The sequence below is a fragment of the Myripristis murdjan genome, chromosome 5, assembly GCF_902150065.1.
Source record: "Myripristis murdjan chromosome 5, fMyrMur1.1, whole genome shotgun sequence".
Lineage (NCBI taxonomy): Eukaryota > Metazoa > Chordata > Actinopteri > Holocentriformes > Holocentridae > Myripristis > Myripristis murdjan.
In genome coordinates, this window is record NC_043984.1 from 4,273,050 (window position 1) to 4,294,894 (window position 21,845).

The 21,845-nt window shown below is 42.8% G+C and overlaps 1 protein-coding gene across 1 annotated transcript in view; it reads left to right on the top strand.

Moving 5' to 3' along the window:
- ephb2b (eph receptor B2b) overlaps window positions 1–21,845 on the top strand; it is a 131,419-nt gene that overhangs the window by 75,143 nt on the left and 34,431 nt on the right. The window contains exon 4 of the mRNA XM_030051582.1: window positions 20,318–20,473. Within this exon, the coding sequence (XP_029907442.1) occupies window positions 20,318–20,473 (156 nt within the window). The remainder of the gene's footprint in view (window positions 1–20,317; window positions 20,474–21,845) is intronic.

Consider the following 21,845-nt stretch of genomic DNA (forward strand, 5'->3'; position numbering starts at 1 on the left):
TTTGAGGGGGATTGCTTTTCATTTGCTGCAGGGGACAGCTCGGCTGTGTAAATTGGCTAACTACAGAATTTTCTGGATGTTAAAACTTTTTTTTTTTTTTTTTTTTTTTAACATCCCCTTGAGCAGCTACTAAGCAAATAAATTACTCAGTATAATGAGCTGTTCCACTCCCCTGTGGAAATCCAACGCTGTGGGCTGAAAGGTATGGCTCAACATGATTTTTTTTATTCTTATAACTCTTGTGAAGAATTGGGTTCACCTAAAGGATAGCATTTTTTTCACATCACACTTTGAAAGATGAAAGGCATAGCACAATCCAGCAGTTTAATCCTTATCTAGCCAGTTAGAATATTTTCAACAGCACACTATGCGTCTGTGGTTTATGAGTGAGAATAATCTCACCATGTTCCCTCTTTCCTCCTCATCTTTCCTTTCTTGCTCTAGGTCTTTGCATTGTGATTAGTACTATTTTCCTGTAGTTTTTACTGTAAAGCCTTTAGGGATTCTCTGTTTATATTGGATTTATATGGAGGAGGAAGAGGTGAGATCGAAAACAACAGCCTAATGAGAAGACGTTCTGTTTTGCCTTGTGTGGAAAAAAAAAAAGTCACTTCCTGCGCGCTTCGTAGCATGAGCACTTGGATATTATAATGTTTATAATGACAGAAATTACTGTTTAACTGTATTTAACTGAAGTATGGCCTCTTAAATCCACGTGATTCAAGACTCAAGAGGTCCCTGCTAATTCCAGACACTTTTAAATCTGTTCTACTTATGAAATAAAGCCATTGCCAATCTATAGGTTCACCCTCAAAAATAAAAAAAAAATATAGAAAAAAATTAGGTAAACTCTTTACAAGACGCCTAAAGAAAACGTTTGTGTTGTACTTACCTAAAAAAATGTTTCAATATCTCTATATGGTAGCTCACCTTTCTCTCTTTGTCTTGTCAATGCTTAAACCCAATACTTGGAAATAATCGATTTTCAACAGCTGGAATTATGTATAGCTTGAGACTGTGGACTTGAAGAGTCATCTTACAGGCTGAAGAGCTCGGCATCTCAATGGGTAGCACTTCCAGGGTCAAGGGTTGATTTCATTTTTAGTCAAACCATATTGAAAGTGTGTGCACTCACTGAACCTGCAAGGTGCTTTTGGTAAAAAGGGCCCTTTAAATGTCATGTAATAAGAGGAGAGATAAAAAAGAGAGCGAGAGAAAAAGAGGCACAGAAACAGAGACAGAACTGACTCAGGCTAAAACAGAAAATCACGTACACAGTTCCTCTGGGCCAGACATTAACCACCCTCCAGTGTTTACTACAAAGCCTGGATTGGCCTCACAGTGTATTGACGCCTGGGAAATGCACACTTCGTGCTGGGACCAGTGTTCTGGTTTATTGTGGTCATCTCAAGGCTGTGTGGTCTCTACGGAGTTATTTAGGGGGTGTAGGTGGGGGAGAGATCTGTGCATTTTCATGTGCGGGTTGTTTTCTTTCCACCCTGCCAACTGACTCTGTATGGCACCGTCTCAACACACCAGGGCTACCGCTGCTTCCCCTCACAGGACGGGCATCTCTTCTCTGTGAAGTAACAGGCTTGAAAAACCGTCTGGAATACATTAGTCTCGGTTATTAATGAGGTTGTTTTGATTCTTCTCTCCCCTTGTCTTAGCTTTTTCTCTATGCAAAGCTTGAAAGTGATGACGATGCTGGGGATTTTGATGGACTCCAAAAAAACGGGGCTGGACAGCTCAGATGGAAAGAGATACAGTTAGAACAAGAGAGACAGAGGGGAGGAAGAGAGGGAAAGAGTCCTGGAGGAAGATATCATGATGTGTGTCTCCAAACCACACGGCATGATGTTATGCACTGGGCAAGGGAGTGGATTCTTCTCCTCTTACAAAGAATCAGATCAGTCTAGGGTTATCAACATGATAAAAAAGCAACAAAAAAGACAAGTGTGTATTATATTATCATATTTGTTTGACGTTGCCAAAAGAGGGTATCAGTGCTATAATGAGCTAAAAGATCAAGTGGTTTAACCTCACAGTACTATCTTAGCTGTGCATACTGTTGTGGTTCTATGAGGCTTCATTGCCAAATATCAAATTTTAATGCCCCACATAGCAACAATGTTTGATTACAATGTCTTGCATGTATTGTCTCAGGATAGCACCTTGGAACGCAAGTGCACGATATTGACACTGAACAGAATGTGACATTCCCAAACACCGTAAGGGTATCTTCCTCTCCATGGAGAGAAGCCTTTATTGGAGAAGACATTTGGAAGTCATCTGCATCTAAATTAAGCAGGCTCAAGTCAAGCACAGCACTGATGCTGTGATGTCACTCATTCCCTGTACAGCCTTGATAACTCCTCCTTGTGACCCTCTTACTAAATATAGCAGTTCACGTATTGATTTGGGGACGCGGAGCATTTACAGCATGCTTCTCGCATAATGACCTATTTCAACAGATTGCATTTAGTTAAATAGTTTTCTTCTTTGCTCTTTGTCTGCAGGCTGCAGGAAGAAGAAAACCGCGTCACACATTCTTAATGGAAGGAGGCATTACTGTACATGTCTTGGGACTACTGCATTGGTTGTTTACACCAAGCTACTAAGTCCTTTAAAAAATACATGATGCTTTCTTGGCAGCATACGGACATGTGTCTCTTCTATGCATTGCGCGAGTTCATATTAAAGATTGGATTTTATGAAGTTTTCATCGCAGCAGTGAGGGTCTGCGTTTGCTCTCAAGGCAGTCAAGAGATGCTTTATCTCAATACAGTGCAAAGCTTTGAGATTATCAGAACCAACTGGGCCAGCTAGCAGCGTAATTGAGTATGGATCATTTACAGTGTTGTACTTCACTGGTATTTAAGTGTGGCAATGGGGAAAAAGGCCAATGAAAGCTTGGCAAAAGATGGCTCAAATTCCATCTGTGTTTACACCATGCCAGCAGGCAGCCATCCCATTAGACTGAATGACTATGATTGAGATCATAGCTCTAACACGCTTCGTTATCTGTCAGTGTATAGTGTTGCAAGAAGGATGCCTGCTATGCTATCCTAGGCAGCTGAGATCCAGGAACACTCTCTCTGTTGTATCAAAACAGTAGAGTCACAGGCTGCATGTCCAAAGCCCTCAGTAGTTGTCTTTTTGCTCCTCCTAAAACACAACCGCCCTGTGGAAGGACTGCTGCAAGCTGTCTTACCTTGTCAGTTAAATGTTACATGTGCCATGTGTGCGCATGTCGGCGGGGGAGTGCATATGACAGAGGAGACTTTTGCACTCCTTGTCAATATCTGGAAACGTCCTCCTTCATTTCAACAAAACAGTCTTTCATTTAAAACTCATTTATCTACACTCCCCTCTATTATGTCCATTTAAGGATTTTGACCTCAGTGGAAGTAATTTATCCAAAAGACTTTCTACAGTGGTATTGTCATTTGGCTGGGAGATTCCTATCATCCATATCACCATACCCCCGAGAACAAGTCCTTCCTCCTTCTCTGCCCACTCACCGACCTTCCGCCAACTGCCACAATCAAGCCTTTGTGGGCCTGCCTTGTCTGTCATCTCCCTGGTTCTGCTGATACGGGCCTCGTGCTGAGAACGTGGTCTCCTCATACACAGCACTAAACGCTGGCTAATTGAGCTTGTCGAGCCAGAACCTGTTAGTGCGCTGATAAGAAGGTATTTCACCTCTCAGGAGGCCTCCGGTGGTGCCCTCTAGAAGACATTCTTAATAGGTCTTCTCAGTAGAAAAGTGTGGCAGCCCAAGGGTAGATCGTCAAAACTAGTTTTTGTACTTGATTTGTTATTACAGCGCAGGGCCGAATGAAATATGTGGTTTGTTGATACTGGAACAGCATCTAGATCTGTTAATATGTTAATGTTATTCTTCAAACAACTACTTTGACAGTGAATGTGAGGGAGGGATTTGCAGATGGATGTTGTTTTTTTTTGGGGGGAGGGTCCTCATCATGCCCGTTAGATTATGCTTTGGGTAAGATCAGAAGTTGCTGATGCAATCTAAGGAAAGAATCACCACTGAAGACAACAACTGGGATCTTCCTTGTTTTTGACTCATTTCTTTGGTTGAGGTGACTGGGAAAAGTCCACAAACTGTAGCTCTTGGATGGCTGCCCCTCCCATGTCTAACTGCCATACGGTGTATCCAGACTCACCGTGTCTCTGGCACTTCTCTTATCTCAGAATCTGGACCACACCTAAATCTAATGGTTTTGGCAAATATCTCTTATTATTTGTTTTAACTTACTGGGAGCAAGAGATGATCAATGTTTTAGAATCAGGACCATTAAGAGATCCCTATCAGCTCTCTCTTACAGGAATGTTTACAAAAAATTTTCATTATTAAAATTTTATAGTTTTCACTGAATGTGTTGCAAACCCCCGCCTGTGTGGTATGCCAGCCAGATTAAAACACATGCAAAGAATTCTTTGCAAAGACTATTTGATCCAGGTCTGCTCTGGATAAGGATTTTAGTCTGTGAGTGCAACTGACTCGACCCCCGCCAGCCTCCTTGGGATAATCTTGCTGCCTCCAGGAACCCAAGACTAATCTGGCAGTCTCCCTGTTGCAGGCCTTCACTCATTCTAAGTTGCCTGAAGTTCTGTAATGCTTTCCCTAAGATTTGGTGACCTTTCATGACCACAAAACAGGATTTTGGAAACAGGCTGGCACTGAGGTGCATGTGTTTTACAGTGTGTATGTGTGTCCGTGTGTGTTGAGGATGTCATGACTCATCTCTGAATAGCTGCCATCTGCCCTCCTCTGTTCTAAAATACCAGTGTACAGAGGGGAAAAACAGATAGTGGTTGTGCCACACATGACAATGACTGCCCACATGAGAAATCCTGCAGGCCATGCACTGGGATACACACTCTGGCATTATATTTTTAAAATGACCTTTTCAGCACCTTAGTATTCACATCAGAGATGAGCTACGTACTGGCCTGCATAGATATGTCAGGTATGTGAGGCTGGAATGTGCCGAGCTGTGGCAAGGGGAAAGCTGTGCCTTCAGGCAAGGCTGAGCTGCATTATGTGTGTGTATGTGTGTGACATGTGTGACTCGTGCATTTTAGTCATGAGACTAATCTTGTCTATCTAAGGATAATTGACGGACAGACATCACCAGAGACTCTGCAGCATAGATTACTATGGTGATATTTTGTCATGGGTAGCCACTTAGTTGGGGGATGGGAAAATACTTTGGGTGGTTATCCTCAAATCTCAACTTACTGTCCTCCGCTACCCCTAACCCATTGGAAATATTACTTGCATGTTTTGCAAAAGGCATGTAGAAGTAAATGACAACTTCTAAATACACAATTACCTGCCTTCTGTGCATCCCTGTGCTCTCTCTTCCACACTAGGCAGAAACTAAATCAAATAATCCAATTGATTTGTGACTCTGTACAGTATCTGAAAATTTACCATGGTGGTAAAAAAGCATCTGCAGCAGTAGAGAATAATGTATTGCTTGTGTCAGTGCTGTGCATGTCTAAATCAATACCTGAAATTCAATCAATGTAGTTTGTTTGTAAGAGGCTTTCTATTCCTTTAAAAATTGGTTTTATGTCCCTGGTGAGACATGAGTTCACTGCACACACAGCAGTGTGGATGTGTAGGTGGTGTGCATAACGTAGCTGTTAGTGTTCTATATGTTTTAACGATTTACAGATGTTTCTCTAAATGTGATTAAAACTGCCAGAAGTCAGGAGTAGAGGAAGATCTCACACTGCCACACCCTCTATGCTGTAATGATGTTAATTCTCTCACAGGGACAATGAAGGAAGCTAGAAGCTACGTTCCTTAACCCTTACTTAACCATGTGGTTTGACACAGACCACATCCTCATTTGCATTTACATTTACACAGTTCTGTTTTTTTCTCGAGTATTACCCATACTGCTCCAGTGTCATTGTCCTTACAAAGCAGCCATTTTGGCACAAACCATCCCAACAAGAGGAAGAGTTGGACAAGAAGGAGTAGACGAGGGAAACTAGGCAGCAGTGGTGTTGCCAAGGTAACAGAGGGCTCGCCTGTCTCCCTCCTGCCCCAGCACTGGCCCGATCCCTCTCTGTGTGAGCTGGGTACTTAATTTCACTGACCCCCCGGGTCTGGGCTGAACAGCCTCCATTGATTAGGACAAATGGAAGGGAGAGCAGCCAGCCAAGCCCCTCCTGTAACAGGGTTAAGGATGTAGTCATGGAGGGGAGGAAGACGCAGAGCAGCCGGATGAATAGCTCAGGGATCCCTTGTTTTAGATGAATCAATGACATATTTAAAGGCTAATTAGTCAATGTATTCACTCAGTATAAATTTGCCCGGGCCACCACCTCACTCTGGAGCCATGATTGGGCTATTTAATATATTCCACCTCTAAATAGCAGCCATTAGAGCCTTCAAATGAATCTCCTCCCAACAATACTGGCCCTTTCATGTGCAGGTGTAATGGCATAGGGAGGAGGTAGTGTCTGTGAGTGTGTCTGTGTGTGTTTTGTGCATGCATTTTCGATCCTTAGCTGTCTATTTTTGTAACACAGTGTGTCTTGATACCAGGTAAAATCTCCTTTTGCCGGTTCTCCTCTCTGATTTTTTGGCATCAACTTTCATGAGCTTTTTAAAGCAAATTTGACAACCAAGTGAGATGTGGGTCATATGTTCAGGGAATATTTCTTCTGCCTGCATAGCACACTTTTACCCAGTTTAAGTTGCAGAAGCTTGGAAGTGCTCAAATGTGAAAGCTGCATTCCTCAGAGTTGTTAGACCAGATTTCAATTTCAGTTTTTTTTTAAAGGCAAATGTAATCGGTCATGATAATATAGGATTTCGCAATTGAGGAGAGGGCTATATACAGTAATGTAAGATTCTGATCTGAGTTCCTGGTTCTTCACAGTGTATGTTTGATAAACAGGACTGTTGCAGGGTAGGTGATGTAACTTCTCTTTGTTTTACTGTGTTGTAAGTGGTGTGTATCAAAGCATCAGACCATCATCAGTCTCACTACTGAACTTTCATCAGAAACATCATAAGCATAATGCATTTATCTTCGACATTCGGTGTGCGTGTGTGCGCATACATGTGTATGCAGACTGTGTATGCTGTGTGTGTGTCTGTAAGCATGCATGCTTTCGAAATTGGCAAGAAGCAGCTGTTGTTTTTTTTTTTCTGTTGTAGATCAGATGGATAATAGAATGCACTCAGACTCCCTGCTGCCTCATTAAATGCTTGTGGTCAGAAGAATTGATGTAATCTCTAATAAATACACTCGAGGGAGAGATGGCTGGAGATATGAAATCCGGCCTATGAACATGATACTCACAGTCTGGCTCAGAGTAATGTTCGTCTTTTGTCCTTTGTTTGAGGTGTATGTTAGTGTGTGTGTGTCTTGGTGTGTGTGTGTGCGCGGGCACGTGTGTGCCCGTGTGTGTGTGCTTTAGTACGTGCTTGCCTCTGGCTGTCCTTCTTTGTATGTGTTTGTGCATGCGTGAGGGTTACACAGGGACAGTGACAGGATTCAGCACCAGCTGCTCCTTGCAATGCCCACTCCCCACCCCACCCCTACTGTCCCCGCACCCCACCCCCACCTCCACCCCCTACTCCCCTGTATCGCCCCCCTCGTCTCTACGCGCGGCCCCTTTATGCCACCTGTCCGTCAGCTAGACTGCACCTTAGGGAGCCTCTGTCACCGAGCTTGGAGCTGCTGCTTGCTGCCTTTGTTTGGATTCTGGAAAAGCCCCTCCTTCCCCCTCCACTCCTCCTCCTCTCTTTCTCCCTCACTCTCCTTTGCTCGGTGCACTGTCATTTACAAACACAGGAACTCACACACACACACACACACACACACACACTCACACAAACACACAATTGTGATAGCCTCTGTCAGCTATTTCCTACATCTGCCTCTGGGCACAAAAGATGCCCGGCTCCCCACATGTGTCTCACCTATATTAGCCAGGATACCAACTGCCCGAGCCATTGTGTGCTGCGCAGTGTCATGCAGAAAACGCCAGCTGTCGAGGCAGATAGGGAAGATTGAAATCAACATGAAACTTATGATATTTTACAGATACCCGCAAGCTCCCAAACACTGGATTGTTTATTCCAGGGAATGGGCAGTATGCTTCGCCCTGTATCACTTCTTATCTCTTCCAGGACAATCATGTGAGACATGCTAGACATCTTCAGTGGGTCATCAAGGTCATTTCTCTCTCCATGCCTCCCCGTTCTTTCTCCTCTACCTTCTCCACCCCATATCCCCCTCCTCTTCCACCTCCACCTATCATCCACCTCCTCCCACTGTCATCAGCAGTCTGAGGCTACGATCAGGGCTGCGAGCTCTGGGTGCAGCCTGCGGAACGGAACGGAGCGGTGAGCTGCCTTACATGGCAATGGCTCCTGTTGCCCTAGCAACTAGCCGTCCTTGAGAAAAGGGCACATTTGGGGGTTTCGGAGGCCGAGGCACTGACAATCCCAGTCAAAACTCATAAAGAGTACAGACACATCGATCTGTGTGTCCATGAGAGCACGGACAGTACTATAAACACAGTGCTGTGCGCAAACGCCTTAAAAATAAGTCTATGAATGATAGGTTTACAGAGCTGCGGTATACATTATGTGTAGAATGGAATGTATGTGTGCGTATGGGCCGTGCATATTCCCAGGAGGGGAATGTGATGTTTCCCAGGGCAGCAGTTCGTCTTTGCACCTAGCTGTATGATGCAGAGGTAATCTTCTAATCGGTGGGTGGGTGCTGCCAGGGATTCTGTGCTACTTGGCACACTCTGTGGTGCAGCAGGTGACCTGTTCCTTTAGGCATGAGGGTGAGAGTGGGCGGTAGCTGTTATCCATCCTTTTGTCTGCCTCAACAATGACAGTTTGGCATCATGACATCCGATCGCTTCCTTTTTTCCTAACTGTTTCTCTTGGCCCCAATTCTAAACAGTCTACGCCCATTCAAGCACTTGCTCTTTTTTATCTTTGCTTTCCTTCCCACCATCAGGAATCAGCGTAACACAAGCAGCACAATAATTGATGCTCAGTGTCACATGACAGTGAAAGTTCTCTGTCGGAGGTTTCTGGTGGCACGCAGTGTTAACTGAAGCCATGCTGTCTTTGTCTGGCGGAGATGGGCTTTATGCACCGCCGTGAACTCTCACAAAGACAGGAGAAATCACTCTAAGCAGAAATTGACATAGCTGCTCCTTGATTGTGTCCTCGCTGCGTTAGTTGTGTGGCTGTGGTGGTGGACGTTGATTTTGCATTATTAGACATAGTGTGTAGGGATGTGTTGTTTTAGCCAAGCCATTCATGGTTGAAGTCACAAAGCTATTAATTGTTAATAGATGTATTGAATTATTGAGTTGAATTAATATGAATTATTTTGTAACCACTGAACTCTGTTCTTACACTGGTAATTCCTACCTTTATGCAAGCAACTGGGGTCCCTTCTGAACACAGAGGCTTATGTGCTTGCCAGACCATGGAAGATTGTGCTTTAATTTCAAATTATGTGCGTTAAGTGACATTTTGCCAGTCATGGTAATGATCGATCATCTCAAATCATGGAATACGATGTAGGTAGCTGTAATACGGTGTGGACGCAGAAGGCTGACAAGCGATCTTAAATGGAGATTAATGCCTACACAGGGGCCTGCCTAATGCCACACCCCAGCCATCTGCAGCTCTGTACCGATGGGGTCCACCAGCAACCTGATTGGACCCCCGCATTCTCTGGAGAGCAAGCTGTCAAGTGATCTGCCTGCATGAAATGACCCTTTCCGCTTTATCCCGTCCCCATCCCCCATCCTTGTTCAGATTTCTACCCTGTGTGTACATGTGTCGGCTCAGATGCCTATAATTTTACCATTCCACAGTTATGCCTTTTTTTCCCCTCCCTGTGCTGAAAAAGTGGGAGAGGGGGGAAAAAGACTGCTGTGAAAATTCCAGACGTTATTACTGTGCTGCATGCATGGCTCCAGTGATACTCCCCTTTCATCTCTGTTTCCTCCTCTATTGACAGATGGTAGTTATCAGACAGTATGGAAATACTGTGGTTAAGATAGTTTTCACTGATATTTCTTTTCTTTGGTATTTATGACCTGATGATCATCACGAGAGCGCTGTGGTCTCAAAAAGAGGACCACTGTGGGGATGTTGTTTCAATTAAGAAACAAACGTTTGCCACATGGGAATGACGTCCCCAGACTGTCCGAGTGTTCGGGAAATGTTTGGGATGGCTCGTTGTGCGTATCTGAGTGTGTTTCTATGTTTCTATGTGTCTGTATGTACGGACATGTGCGTTTCTATGTCTGTGTGTCACACACACACACACACACACACAACACTATGTTGCTACATGATTTAAGCGCTCTTATTGTGTACATATACTTGTGTGCAGTACGTATCGAACAGCACTCTTGGCCTTAGTGTTGAAGGAAGTGCTGAACAGTAGTGCTGAACATAGTGCTGATGTCTAATATCACAATTTTAGAGTATACCGCAATTTTATGTCTCCACAATCAATGCGCATCTAATATGACAATAATAAAGTGTATCCCTGCAACTATAACTAAATCTGATGGAGATGCAGGCACATGTATTTTTTGTGGGGAAATAATACAGAAACCTCACAAAGAAAAACATAGCAAAAGTATGGATCAGCCCTATGCAAGTGAGGAAAATCCTGCTCTCTAATGTGAACATAAAATCAGCATCAGATCAGTGTCATTTTGGCTTTAACCTGATTACAACAAACACGCACAAATTCTGTACAAAGTCTGAGCAAAGGCTTGTAGCCTGTAATATGAATTTTGTAAATAAGGAGCACAACAGTATATAGATAGTAAAAGTGAATCCACGTGTTTATAAATGGAAATAGATTGAAAAAGTGAGTATATATATGGTATGTTAAAGTTCAACAGTGCAATAAAATGTTCCTTAAACAGACACATATTTGCAAATTATTTTGTTTAAAAGATTTCACAAAATAATCGAATTTACGTTTTTTCCGTGATCGCACAGTCCTATGTGTACACCTTATGCGTGTGTGTGTGTGTGTGTGTATTTGTGCAAGCATCTGTGTGTGTATGTGCACAGATCTCACAGTGTATCTATGCTAAGTTGTTTGCTGGTGTTACATATGAGCACAGCTAAGGAGATAATTAGAACGGAGGTCAGTTTATGGGAAATTAATTTACACCAGTTGTTGCATGGCTATTATTTCCCTTAATGACTATTTTTAGCTGCCGTTGACATTCTGAACAGTATTACATGTCACCTTTTGTCCTTGTGATTGGGAGCCTTTCTGTATGTTCAACCTTTATATGGGATTAAGCCCCCGCAGTATGAGCTGAAATTGTCCTCTGGGCAGTGACCAGAGGTGTGTATGCTTCTGTATGTGTATTGTGTGTTATTAGTGACCTGTGTGTGTATGAAACATCCTGTGCGTATGCGTGTGGAATGACTGTTCTGTGTTTGTGTGCATCCATGCAGGGAGTGTCCTGTGTGTGCTTTGAGTGCCCTGTGTGTGTGCTTTGTGTTTCCTCTGTGTGTGTACATGTGTATGTGTATGTGCTTTGAGCCCGCGTCCACCTAGTTCATTTCCCAGGTGTCCCACATTTCCAGCTAATCTCCCGCTCACTTTGGCTCCTAATCTGTCTCAGCGGAGCCTGCTGGGAGGATTGGGGCTGAGAGTTCTGTGACAACTGCAGAGGAGATGCAGCTTAGAGCCGAAAGCTGAGAGACATAGAGCAAGAGTCACCTCCCAATTACCCCCGCCTCTCTCTCTCTCTCTCTCGCTCTCTCTCTCTCACACACACACACACACACACACACACACACACAGTCAGAAGCCTATAATCATACATAGACACATACCTACACGATAGTTCTGTATGTTTGTCTATATCTATATACTAATACACAGCGCAGGGACATGTTTGCATGAATGTACATTGAGAGGATGTCAGGACCAGTGAAAAGAGGTGTATGGTGATCCAGGGACTTGAACAGACCACATCATTAGTGCGGATTGTAGGAGGTGGCTGCTGTTCTAGCCTCTGTTTCGGAGTCACTTACATCTAATTTAAAGCATTTGTTTCACCCAGCTTGAAGCAGCCCAACAGAATGGTGGGATTCACCACAAAGGGCAATGCAAGCAGTAAAAAGTGACACCTAGTGATTAACATGACTAGCTGCACAAAATTACAATCAACTGTGCTTCCGATCAACTGGTGCTTTGTGGTGCTGCAAATGCACCTCAGACCTTTTTCCAGTTACTTTCATTTGTTTGGTCTTCTCTCTAGTCAAACACATCTCAACTTTAGCTGTGCCTCATATTATGTCTGTGTGAATATGGCCCATGAAATAGGTGTTATCTTGGAAGACAAGATAAAACTCTGTGGCTTCTCGAAGGACATGTACCCACATGCTCAGTGTTGGGCTGACTTTTGGCTTCATTTCTATTCTATTTTCTCCATTACTAACAACGCTCACTGCTGCGTTTTGCCTTTGAGCATGGGTGGATGAGTGGGTGAGGTGGTGGAGGTTGTGCGGTTGAATATGATCATGGGCTAAGTAAAATTTTTATTTTAAAAAATTGTGATGGTTTTAGGCTAGATCAGCACTTTTTAAAAGCAGGGATTGGTGAATTACATTGTGTTTCTTGTGCCAGTTTGTTGTTTTAGCGTGTAATTCTGTTTTTCTGTTGGTAAAATCGGCACATAGAAAACAGCTGCAGCTTCACTGGAGTTTAACAGAAGAAAGAAGTGTGATCTTCCTCTCCTATGCTGAATTTGTCCTTGTACATTTGTTTAACATTAGTGCAAATCCCCGAGACTACAAAGAAGCCCTTTCTCTTTTATTTTTAGGGTTTGACATTGAGACCAGACAGCAAACGCTTCTGCCTCAGATTGTTGAAATTTTTTTGTCCTATGAAACACCATTGTAGCTTTGCTGAGAATGTTTCCCAGTGACCTTAGTGGATTCACTTTTAGCTAGTTAGCCACAGAATAACACAACATAACACAACACAACGTTGAACAAAATAGTACCTATAACACAATGCAGATCTCTAGTCAAGGTTTGTCATGGTGTTTGATAGATTGATAGTTTATTTGAACTCCAAAAGACAATTCTTGAAAAATTGCCACATAATTATTAAATGCTGAATTAAGTAAAAAAAACAGAAGCCTGGAGGTCAGCACTACAAAAATCAGACACAGACTTGGGGATGGCTGTGTGGACAAAACCTTTGCTGTTAATGTATTTAAGGCTTTAATTTTCCTTTTAATATTTTGTGAATTAGAAATTATAAACTTCAGCTCAGATATTTTTTTTGGAGTAGAGTAGAAAATACATATTTTTTTAAGTGTCCCTGTCCCATCCTTGACTTTCGAGAGTGGCCTGATTTACGCCAAGCGGATCATCGACTGTCACCCCAACACCCTGGCACCGTCTTGCCCTACGGTGTGAGGAGCCACACCGAGTCCCAGACCTGTTAATTGCACCAGACATGGAAACCTAGAGGGAGAAATGAATATCTCATTTGTGTGCCAGTGTGTGTGGGGTGAAGCGAATGCCAGTTGTCTAATAGCTTTCACACAGGCCTGATTGAATTAGACGGCGAGGAGGACTGTGCTCCTAATTGAATTGCGGGGACCCTGTGTTGCAAACAGTGCTAGCTAGTGTTCCCCATGGAAGAGCCGAGACTGAAGGGGGGGTGGGGCTCTCTGGCTTGTCTTTTCTCCCAGGATCAGACACTGTGGCATAACTCGTGGCTGCTCTCCTCTGCTTAACCTATGGCTGTGACTACTTTTTCACAAGGTTGCAGCGCTCTCTGACATAACCCACTCAAAGGCTGACAGTCTGAGCCTGTTGCTGTGGTCGTGCAGAGGTGGGGGTAATAAGTATTGGCAAGCTACTGCAAAAGCTAACAGGTTTTTGTAATCTCATTTGCTGCTCTCGTGGGAACAGTGGTATACCTTGTAAACAACCTCCTCTCTTCATGATATTCCCTTATTAATGGCTAACAGCTGATCAGTGTTTGCCAGTGATTAATCTCAAATATTTTTTTGCAGGCGGCCCCAGAGCAAAGGCGAGCCCAAACTTGCACATCGCTTACTGTAACAGCGTTTTTTTGGACACAATGGGCTACAGGAGAATACCTAGCGTCCGCGCGCACACAATCCCTCTGATGCTGGCTGTTTTCACTGCTTTCAGCACTTTTTTCTGCTGTGCTCACAAAACCTTGCACCTCTGACTGATTTTTTTTTTTTTTTCCCTCGCTCCCTGCCTCTGGCCTTTTCTCTTTCACAACCTCAACACTGCACACACACACATGCACACACACCTTGTCTGTCTTTCTCTCCCTTGTCTCTTCTTAAATGGTGCTTTCATTAAATGCTGCAGTTTTTAGGGGGGAGGGGAGCCTGTAAAGGAGGAAAGGGGGAAACAGGGAATTGAAGGGGAGGGGGGGTACGGGGGTGGGGGGGGGTGGGGGGGCATACCGTTATTGCTGTGGTGCCCCAGACTGCTGGACAAAGAGCCTCTCTGTCGGGTGGGGCAGCAGGGAGATGGCGGGTGAAGTGAGGCTGGCTGGATGGGTGTTTAGGTGGGGGATGGTGGAACAGGTTGTGTTTTTTTTTTTTTTTTTTTTTTTTTTTTTTTTTTCAATAGATGTGGCGCTGGCTGGATTAGCTAGTATCAGCCAGCTGATTCCCTTGGTTGTGGCCACACACCGTATAGCACTGCCCAGGCGGCCATAATGGAAATGTCAAACACCCGGTCTTTGTTTGGGCTTTATGTTTGTGTGTGCGCGTGTGTGATTGCAGAGCAAGAATCAGACAGGTCAGAAGTGTATCCAGTAGCATCAGCATTGCTGCTCAAAACAACGGCTTTTTTTCTCTCTCTTTCTGTCTGTGTGTCTCTTTTTTTCTTCCTCTCTCACACACACGTACACTTTTTTGGATTCAGATGGTTTGAGCTGCAGAACTTCTCTTCAAAGCGCTATAAATCTCAGGGGCTGTAATATTCAGGAAACCTTTGAAACAACCAGCAAATTACCTGCTGTAAAAAGTCGACTAGCACCCTGGCACAGAATCTCACCTCTTACAACTCTTATGGTGCTATTTTTATTCAGTGATTCTAGCAAAGGGCCCTAATTAAATCCTTTATGTCACCGTGTGTTATTAAAAGTCATAAACATTGACAGAGAGAGGGGAATGGTGGTTTTGACTGCAGCGGTGTGGGGGCTTGAGCTCACCACAGCAAGAAAAATATACATTTTAGCAAGTCATGTAAGTATAAATCTTGTATTGATTCTGAAAACTCAACACTAGATTTAAGTAATTGTGTGCAGTCTTAAAAACAAGTCAGACTGTTTTGGCAACAAAACAGTTTTATCCCACTGTCAGAAATTTTCTCTTATTTTTTACAAAAATAATAATTTTAACTCAGTATGCCTGGAACCAATTTCAGGTGATCTGGACCTTTTGACACGGCTGCCACTAAATTGAGTCTGAAGTGTTGATAAATGCCATTAAAATGTTTCTTCTTGACATAATGCCGCATTTCATCGTTTGTCCCAATCCCTGGAGATCTGATCACACAACGTGGCATGTTTGTTCAACGATATTAATAGCAGAGTGTGTTTAAAGTATAGTGGAAAAAAAACTTGTCAATGAATATTCCTGCAGTAATTAACTCTTCTTGCCAGAGGGACATCTGAAGACGGAAGAAACATCCAAAAAAACAGCCTTTAGCTCTGGCATGTTGAGCGAGGCTGCCAGGACGGTGATCAAACAAACTCAACAGCAGCGAGCTGGGCAGGCGGGGAGGAACAGAATCAAAGCTGTGATCTGTTTTTTAATCACCGCTCTCTCCTTCTCCTCGTTGCTACATCTGACACCAGGCTGTTTCTTAACTCCCTAACTCTGTCGTCCGGGCAGAAACGTGGAAATTCCCCAAATATTTCCCCAATATAATGACCATAGCAGAGTAGGAAGGCCTGCCCAGACAAAATGTACCCACCACCAGACCTGGATCAAATGTTAACTGCAAAAAAAAAAAAAAAAAGTTCATGGTTTGTTTTGGCCTACCTAAGTACCAAATGGGTGGGCCTTGTTACACTGGACAATACAGTGGGTGCCAAGAAACTTTTTCACAGACAAATCTGTGTGCTTTTCTGTGACTCAACTTACTTCCCATATGGAAATCTAATATATGAACCATGGTGTCATACATGTTATACATATAGTCATATATGAAACAAACATATATTTCCCCACTGGATATGGAGATATATGTTTAGCCTGTATTTGTTGGACATATATGTGTAACAGTATGAAAACAATGTACAGTCTATCTATGGGCATGTGTACCCATACATGCTCAACATATGTATTTGACTCATAAAACTGGGGAGGACAAATGTATTTGTAATAATAATATGTATGTCAATAATATGTCAGACACATAGGCGTACTGTATGAGCGTATATTGAAATATGTAAATGTGTGAATATATTTCATATATGGGTAATAAGAACCTGTGTGAAATATGAGAATGTTACTGCGAAAAAAAAAAAAAAAAAAAAAACTCCAAATCATTAGTTATAGAGTTATATTCAGTCTTACAATTTTGTTTTTCTTTAAACAAACAGGTAAAAAAGCTGCCAGTGGGATGAGATAATCCCACTTGTTTCCAATGCGGTTTGACTTTGATTTTTTCTGGGAATAAATAAATATGTTGAAACAAGGCAGAACAAGGCAGATCAGCCCACTAGGATCAAAACCAGCACTCTTGATTCAAGACAGTTCAGGAAACAAGTTGATTATATTGGAAACAAGTGGGGTTATCTCATCTTACTTGCAGTTTTTTTTTTTTTTTCACTTGTTTTAAGAGAAACAAGAGAAACAAGAATTTGGATGGAGAAAGATGGAGATTTTTTGCAGAGCCACTACATGCACATACATTCCATATTCCGTATGGACAGACATGATCTGAATTATCTTGATGCAGGTAGACCTGCATATCTCATACTCCATGGAAGACAAAACAAATGCTAAATTCAAATACTATTTGATCCAATTCTGGCTGCCATACAGCCATATGCCCAACAAACTGTTGACACAGATTATTTAAATACAGCTACTCTAGTTGCAAGACAACATTGTGAACTTCAGAAGTGCTGATCAGTGTCATTCTTTCATTGAATTCCCTAGCTTTTAAATGCGGTGTCATAAGGTGCATACTTGTGCAGCACATTCATTGTGGGCACAGCAACACACTGTATTCCTTGGCCCAAAAACTTCCCAACACAGCCATTCCACTTAATCATAAGCCCCACTTCTCCCCTCCTGTCTCTTTATTTCCATCTCCCCTCCGTGCTGCTCTTCTCCTCTCCCCCCTTCTCTGCTTCTTTATGCCGTTCCTTTGGTGTTACTCTCGGAGCGTTCCCCTTCCAAAGACCTCACTGTGCCGTCGAGTCTCGCTCCCAATTCCCCACATAGCTGTTGCCCGGGCCTCATTCACCCACTCTGTTGACTGGCAGTGTGAATGTTCAGGCCTCATGTTTCGCCCTGTATCCAAAACCTTTTCCCCCATCAATCATGTGAGAAGAAAAACATGTCAAGATGAATATTTAATGATGAATTCTCTCAGGTTTCGTCAGGTTTTATTTTGGAATAGCACTTCCTGACCTTGATGTTGGTGACGACTCTTGCATTCAAGTAGATTCTCAGAATATATATCTTTTTTGTTGTTATATACACGAGATAATTTTATTTTTATGTTCAAAGGACCTATCTGTGTGTTGTCTGTGTTCTGCAGGATATGGGTAGCAGTTGATCTAATATTAGCTTATTTAGTTGATTGAATTTAGAGTCCTTAGCTCTGTTTTTAGTGGCCATAAGCGAAACTCATGAAGCAGTTATTGAACCAAATAATTGACCAATCAAATTAAAGTGGTGCCAGATTGTATCGAGTGACACAGCCTTAAAAGTCTGTTGTGATGACTAGGGAACTAACCTCCCTATACTGAAGGTTTTATTTCTTCTTCAACTGGCCTTGTAAGATTTCAGTCTGTTTATTTGAAAATGATTGGACTGCTCTTAAATTTCATCTATATTTTTACTTTATTTCATTAGTCAAAAGACACCTGGCGTATATACCTTATTATTTAAATTGAATACTTCTGTAACTAACTTGTTGTAAACCTACTGCACTGGTTTAAAGGGGACGTTTTAATATTGTCCACTCTCTTCTAATATAGTTGTGCCAGGTGATCGTACTGTATTAAACTTGTTAGGCCTCTTTGCGGATATTTATAACAAAGAGCTAAACTAATAATGTCTACTTTGAAAATAATACAGTGATGTGCTGTTGCATAGAAACTGTGTCTGTGTTAATCCATAAATTCAAAAAGAATTGATTTGTGCTTTCTCATTCATTTATATTCATTAATTTGCCTCAGATGCTCCTACTGCATCCTCTTTATTCATGCACTGAATAAATGTCACACATCAAGCTGAAAGTAATTACATGCCACTATAATTATTAAATTTACTACCTATCTAAGTACACTGTGGGAATTATGTATATTTTTCTATGTGAAATACCAGTGAAAATGTTGTGAATAAAATTTTATGTTTATACAGTGAATTTCACATTTTTACATAATTTTACAGCGCATATACACATTAGAGAGGCTGTGGGACAGTTTACACCGAATCATAAGGGGAAATACACAAAATTGGACAAGAACAGTAATCCCCACGCAGGAGGGTCAGTGAGCGCTTGGACGTGTCTGTCTAATATAAACAGTGGGATTGAACCCGGACTTATTCTGCCTTGTGAAATGACCTCCTTTAAGCAGAGTTCCTGCTCCAGATGTTTCCATATGCCAGATGCTATAAACCAGCTGTTATGGTACAGACTCACAATGGAATAATGACTATATTTCTTAGTATTTCACAAAAAAAACAAAAAATGTGGTCAAATTCATCAGTCATCTAAATAGTACAAGACGACTGCAGTGCAATAATTTTTATTAAGTAGTTTGCCATTATTACAAGCACAAGAGTAGAGTGTAAGCATCAGAATCACAGCATCTTGATAACAGATAAAACAGTAGTATTCCTGTGTGAAAGATCCTGTAAAGTATGACAGAGAAATGTTAGAGATAGAGCCAGAAATTGAAGAACGAGCTTCTCTTTGCTCATCAGCTTTGAATATTTAACTTTTCACTGTAAGGAGAGATTACCAGCAGAAATACTGTCTCTCACTTAGGACATCACTCAGATATGCAGGGCCTCCCGTGTGTGAATTTTTCATGTGTTACTTTACTACCACCACCAGTCTCCACACCTCCCCTTTTTCTTCTGTTATCAGCAGGGCAAGTGGGAGCCAGACAAAACCAATCTCAGCTGGTTTGGTCCAAGTTCAAAAAAATACAAAATAAAAAATAAAGACAGCTCTTAACATGGCGCGGGTGCAGATTGCTGGGAAAAGGACAGATAGGCAGGGTGGGATGTGACTCAGGAGAAGATAGGGGGATTTCAGAGACAGCTAATTCCCCTGTGAAAGTACGTTTGTGTGCTGCTGCGATGACTGATGTGTGTGCACACACACACAAAGACACGCCCACACACACTCTCAAATGCTCAAACACAGAATTTCAGGGCAGCAGTGTATGTTCATCATCATCCCTATCATGAATGCAACTCCTCTCCCAGGTTTGTCAGAGAGGGGGGCCTTAAAAGGGCACTTAACAGAAAGCAGAGCACTTCAGAGGTTCTCAGGCAACTTGCGCATGCTGAATAATTCAGAGAAAACATACAACATGTTGCTGTGTTTTCATATCTGCAAAGAGTTGCCTCACATGCAAGGCTGCACTGACGCACATTTACAGTATATACATCTTGTGCTGATGTATACATTTATGCTTTACTTGTGGTCTGTGTATTTTTAGTGTTTTGCATTCTGGTCACTTGATGGCTTTTTTGTATAAGCTGTTTTGTCCCTGTAACGTGTCGTTTTCAAATAGGTATTGAATGTTGCATACATGTATGTGTATTTGTATGTGTGTAGAACATGTAATCTGCTGCTGTTTTGCACTGTACATTTGCAATGTATGTGAGGTTCTTTTGTGCTGCCACAACACTATGTAATTTAGTGATATGAAATATGCTCCTGTCTATTGACTGTATTCATCCAACAAAGTGGCTATAATTCTTATTTTTGATTCTCATACTCATACTTGATTCTCATACTCTTTTTTTTCAGCTTGTCCATCAGGCTTCTTCAAGCCAACTCAAGGCGATGAGCCCTGTATGCAGTGTCCCATCAACAGCCGCACCACCAGTGAAGGTGCCATCAATTGTGTTTGCCGCAGCGGTTACTATCGCACCGACTCCGACCCCCTCCAGATGCCATGCACAAGTATGTATAACGCCAAGGTTGATATATGTGATCTGTCAAATTGCACGCACTCAGCTAGAAAATGCACCCCAAAAATGCAGATACACAAAAATCCTTTTGATTCGACATGTACACATACACAGACAGGAATGCATAAACTCAAAGATCCAAACTCTTTGATTTCAAACATGCTTTTGTGTTTTGGGGACACGCACACATTTCACACCCACGACCTCAGGCGCTCCAGGATCAAAGGACAGTGGTAGTATGTGTGAGTGCAAACAGAGAAACGCTGTCAGAGCTGTCCCTCACACCAACACAACACTGACGCGCCCATAGTGAGCCTGTCCACAGGTCTGACCCGACACACAAGGCTCAGCCGCCCCTCCTCAACATCACACAGGCCTCACTTTGGGCTGGATCAGAGGTTACTGGGCCAGGGCGCGTAGCATTGAGAAGGGGCAGGCGCAGAGAATGAGCCCAGGGGAGACGCTCTCTTGTCATGCCAATGAAGCTGTTTGAATTTGAATTTGAATTTGAAGTTGACACAGGTTTAGAGAGAGGGAGACAGAGAGAGAAAGACAGACAGAGAGACCAAAGCAAAAGTGAGTTAGGGAGGGGTAAAAGCATGAGGGGGAGCGACGCCAACAGCAATGAACAGGGAGACAGGGAGAGTGTATGGGTGTGTGTGTATGCGACACACACCCATACAGAGAATCATAGAGTGTGGTCTAACTAAAACAGAGCTGGGGTGAGTGGGAGAGAAAAAAAAGCAAGCCCCTTTCAACATTTTGGTAGTGTTTTTTCCTCGCTTGGTCTCTCTGTGCCTGTTGAAAGAAAGAGAGGAGGGAAAAGATTTGATGGTCTCCAACAAAGGAGATTTGCATAAGCCTGGCTCTGGGAGTCGAGCAGCTGTTGTGAATGAGAAAGCGGCAGCGTCATGTCACCCGTATTAAGCGCAGCAGGGCCTGGCCTGATTAAAGCGGGGGAACAGGCCCATCAGAGCATCCCGCCAGCTAACGGGGGGATATTAGTCCTCCTCCCCAGGAAAGAGTTGCCAAGGAGGAGCTAGGTTTCCATGTATGACAGACACCCAGAAGAGCACTCCAATGGGCTTCCTTCCAGAGCTGGAGGTCCGTAAATGGCAGCCAATTAGAAAGAAGGTTAAATAAGAGGCGAGCAATTCAAGTTCAGGAGGTTGTGGGCGGAGGGGAATTTTCTTGTTTATCTCATTAGTCCTGGAGGGGGCGTCATCTGTAATTAGGTACACATGCCTGTAAAAGATAAACAGTTCTCATTATCTGTTTGTTTGGGTTGTCACTCAACACGCAACATTACATGGAATGTGTCCGCCCCATAATGCCTAGCTGCTAAGAACATCTCTGTTGGAGAA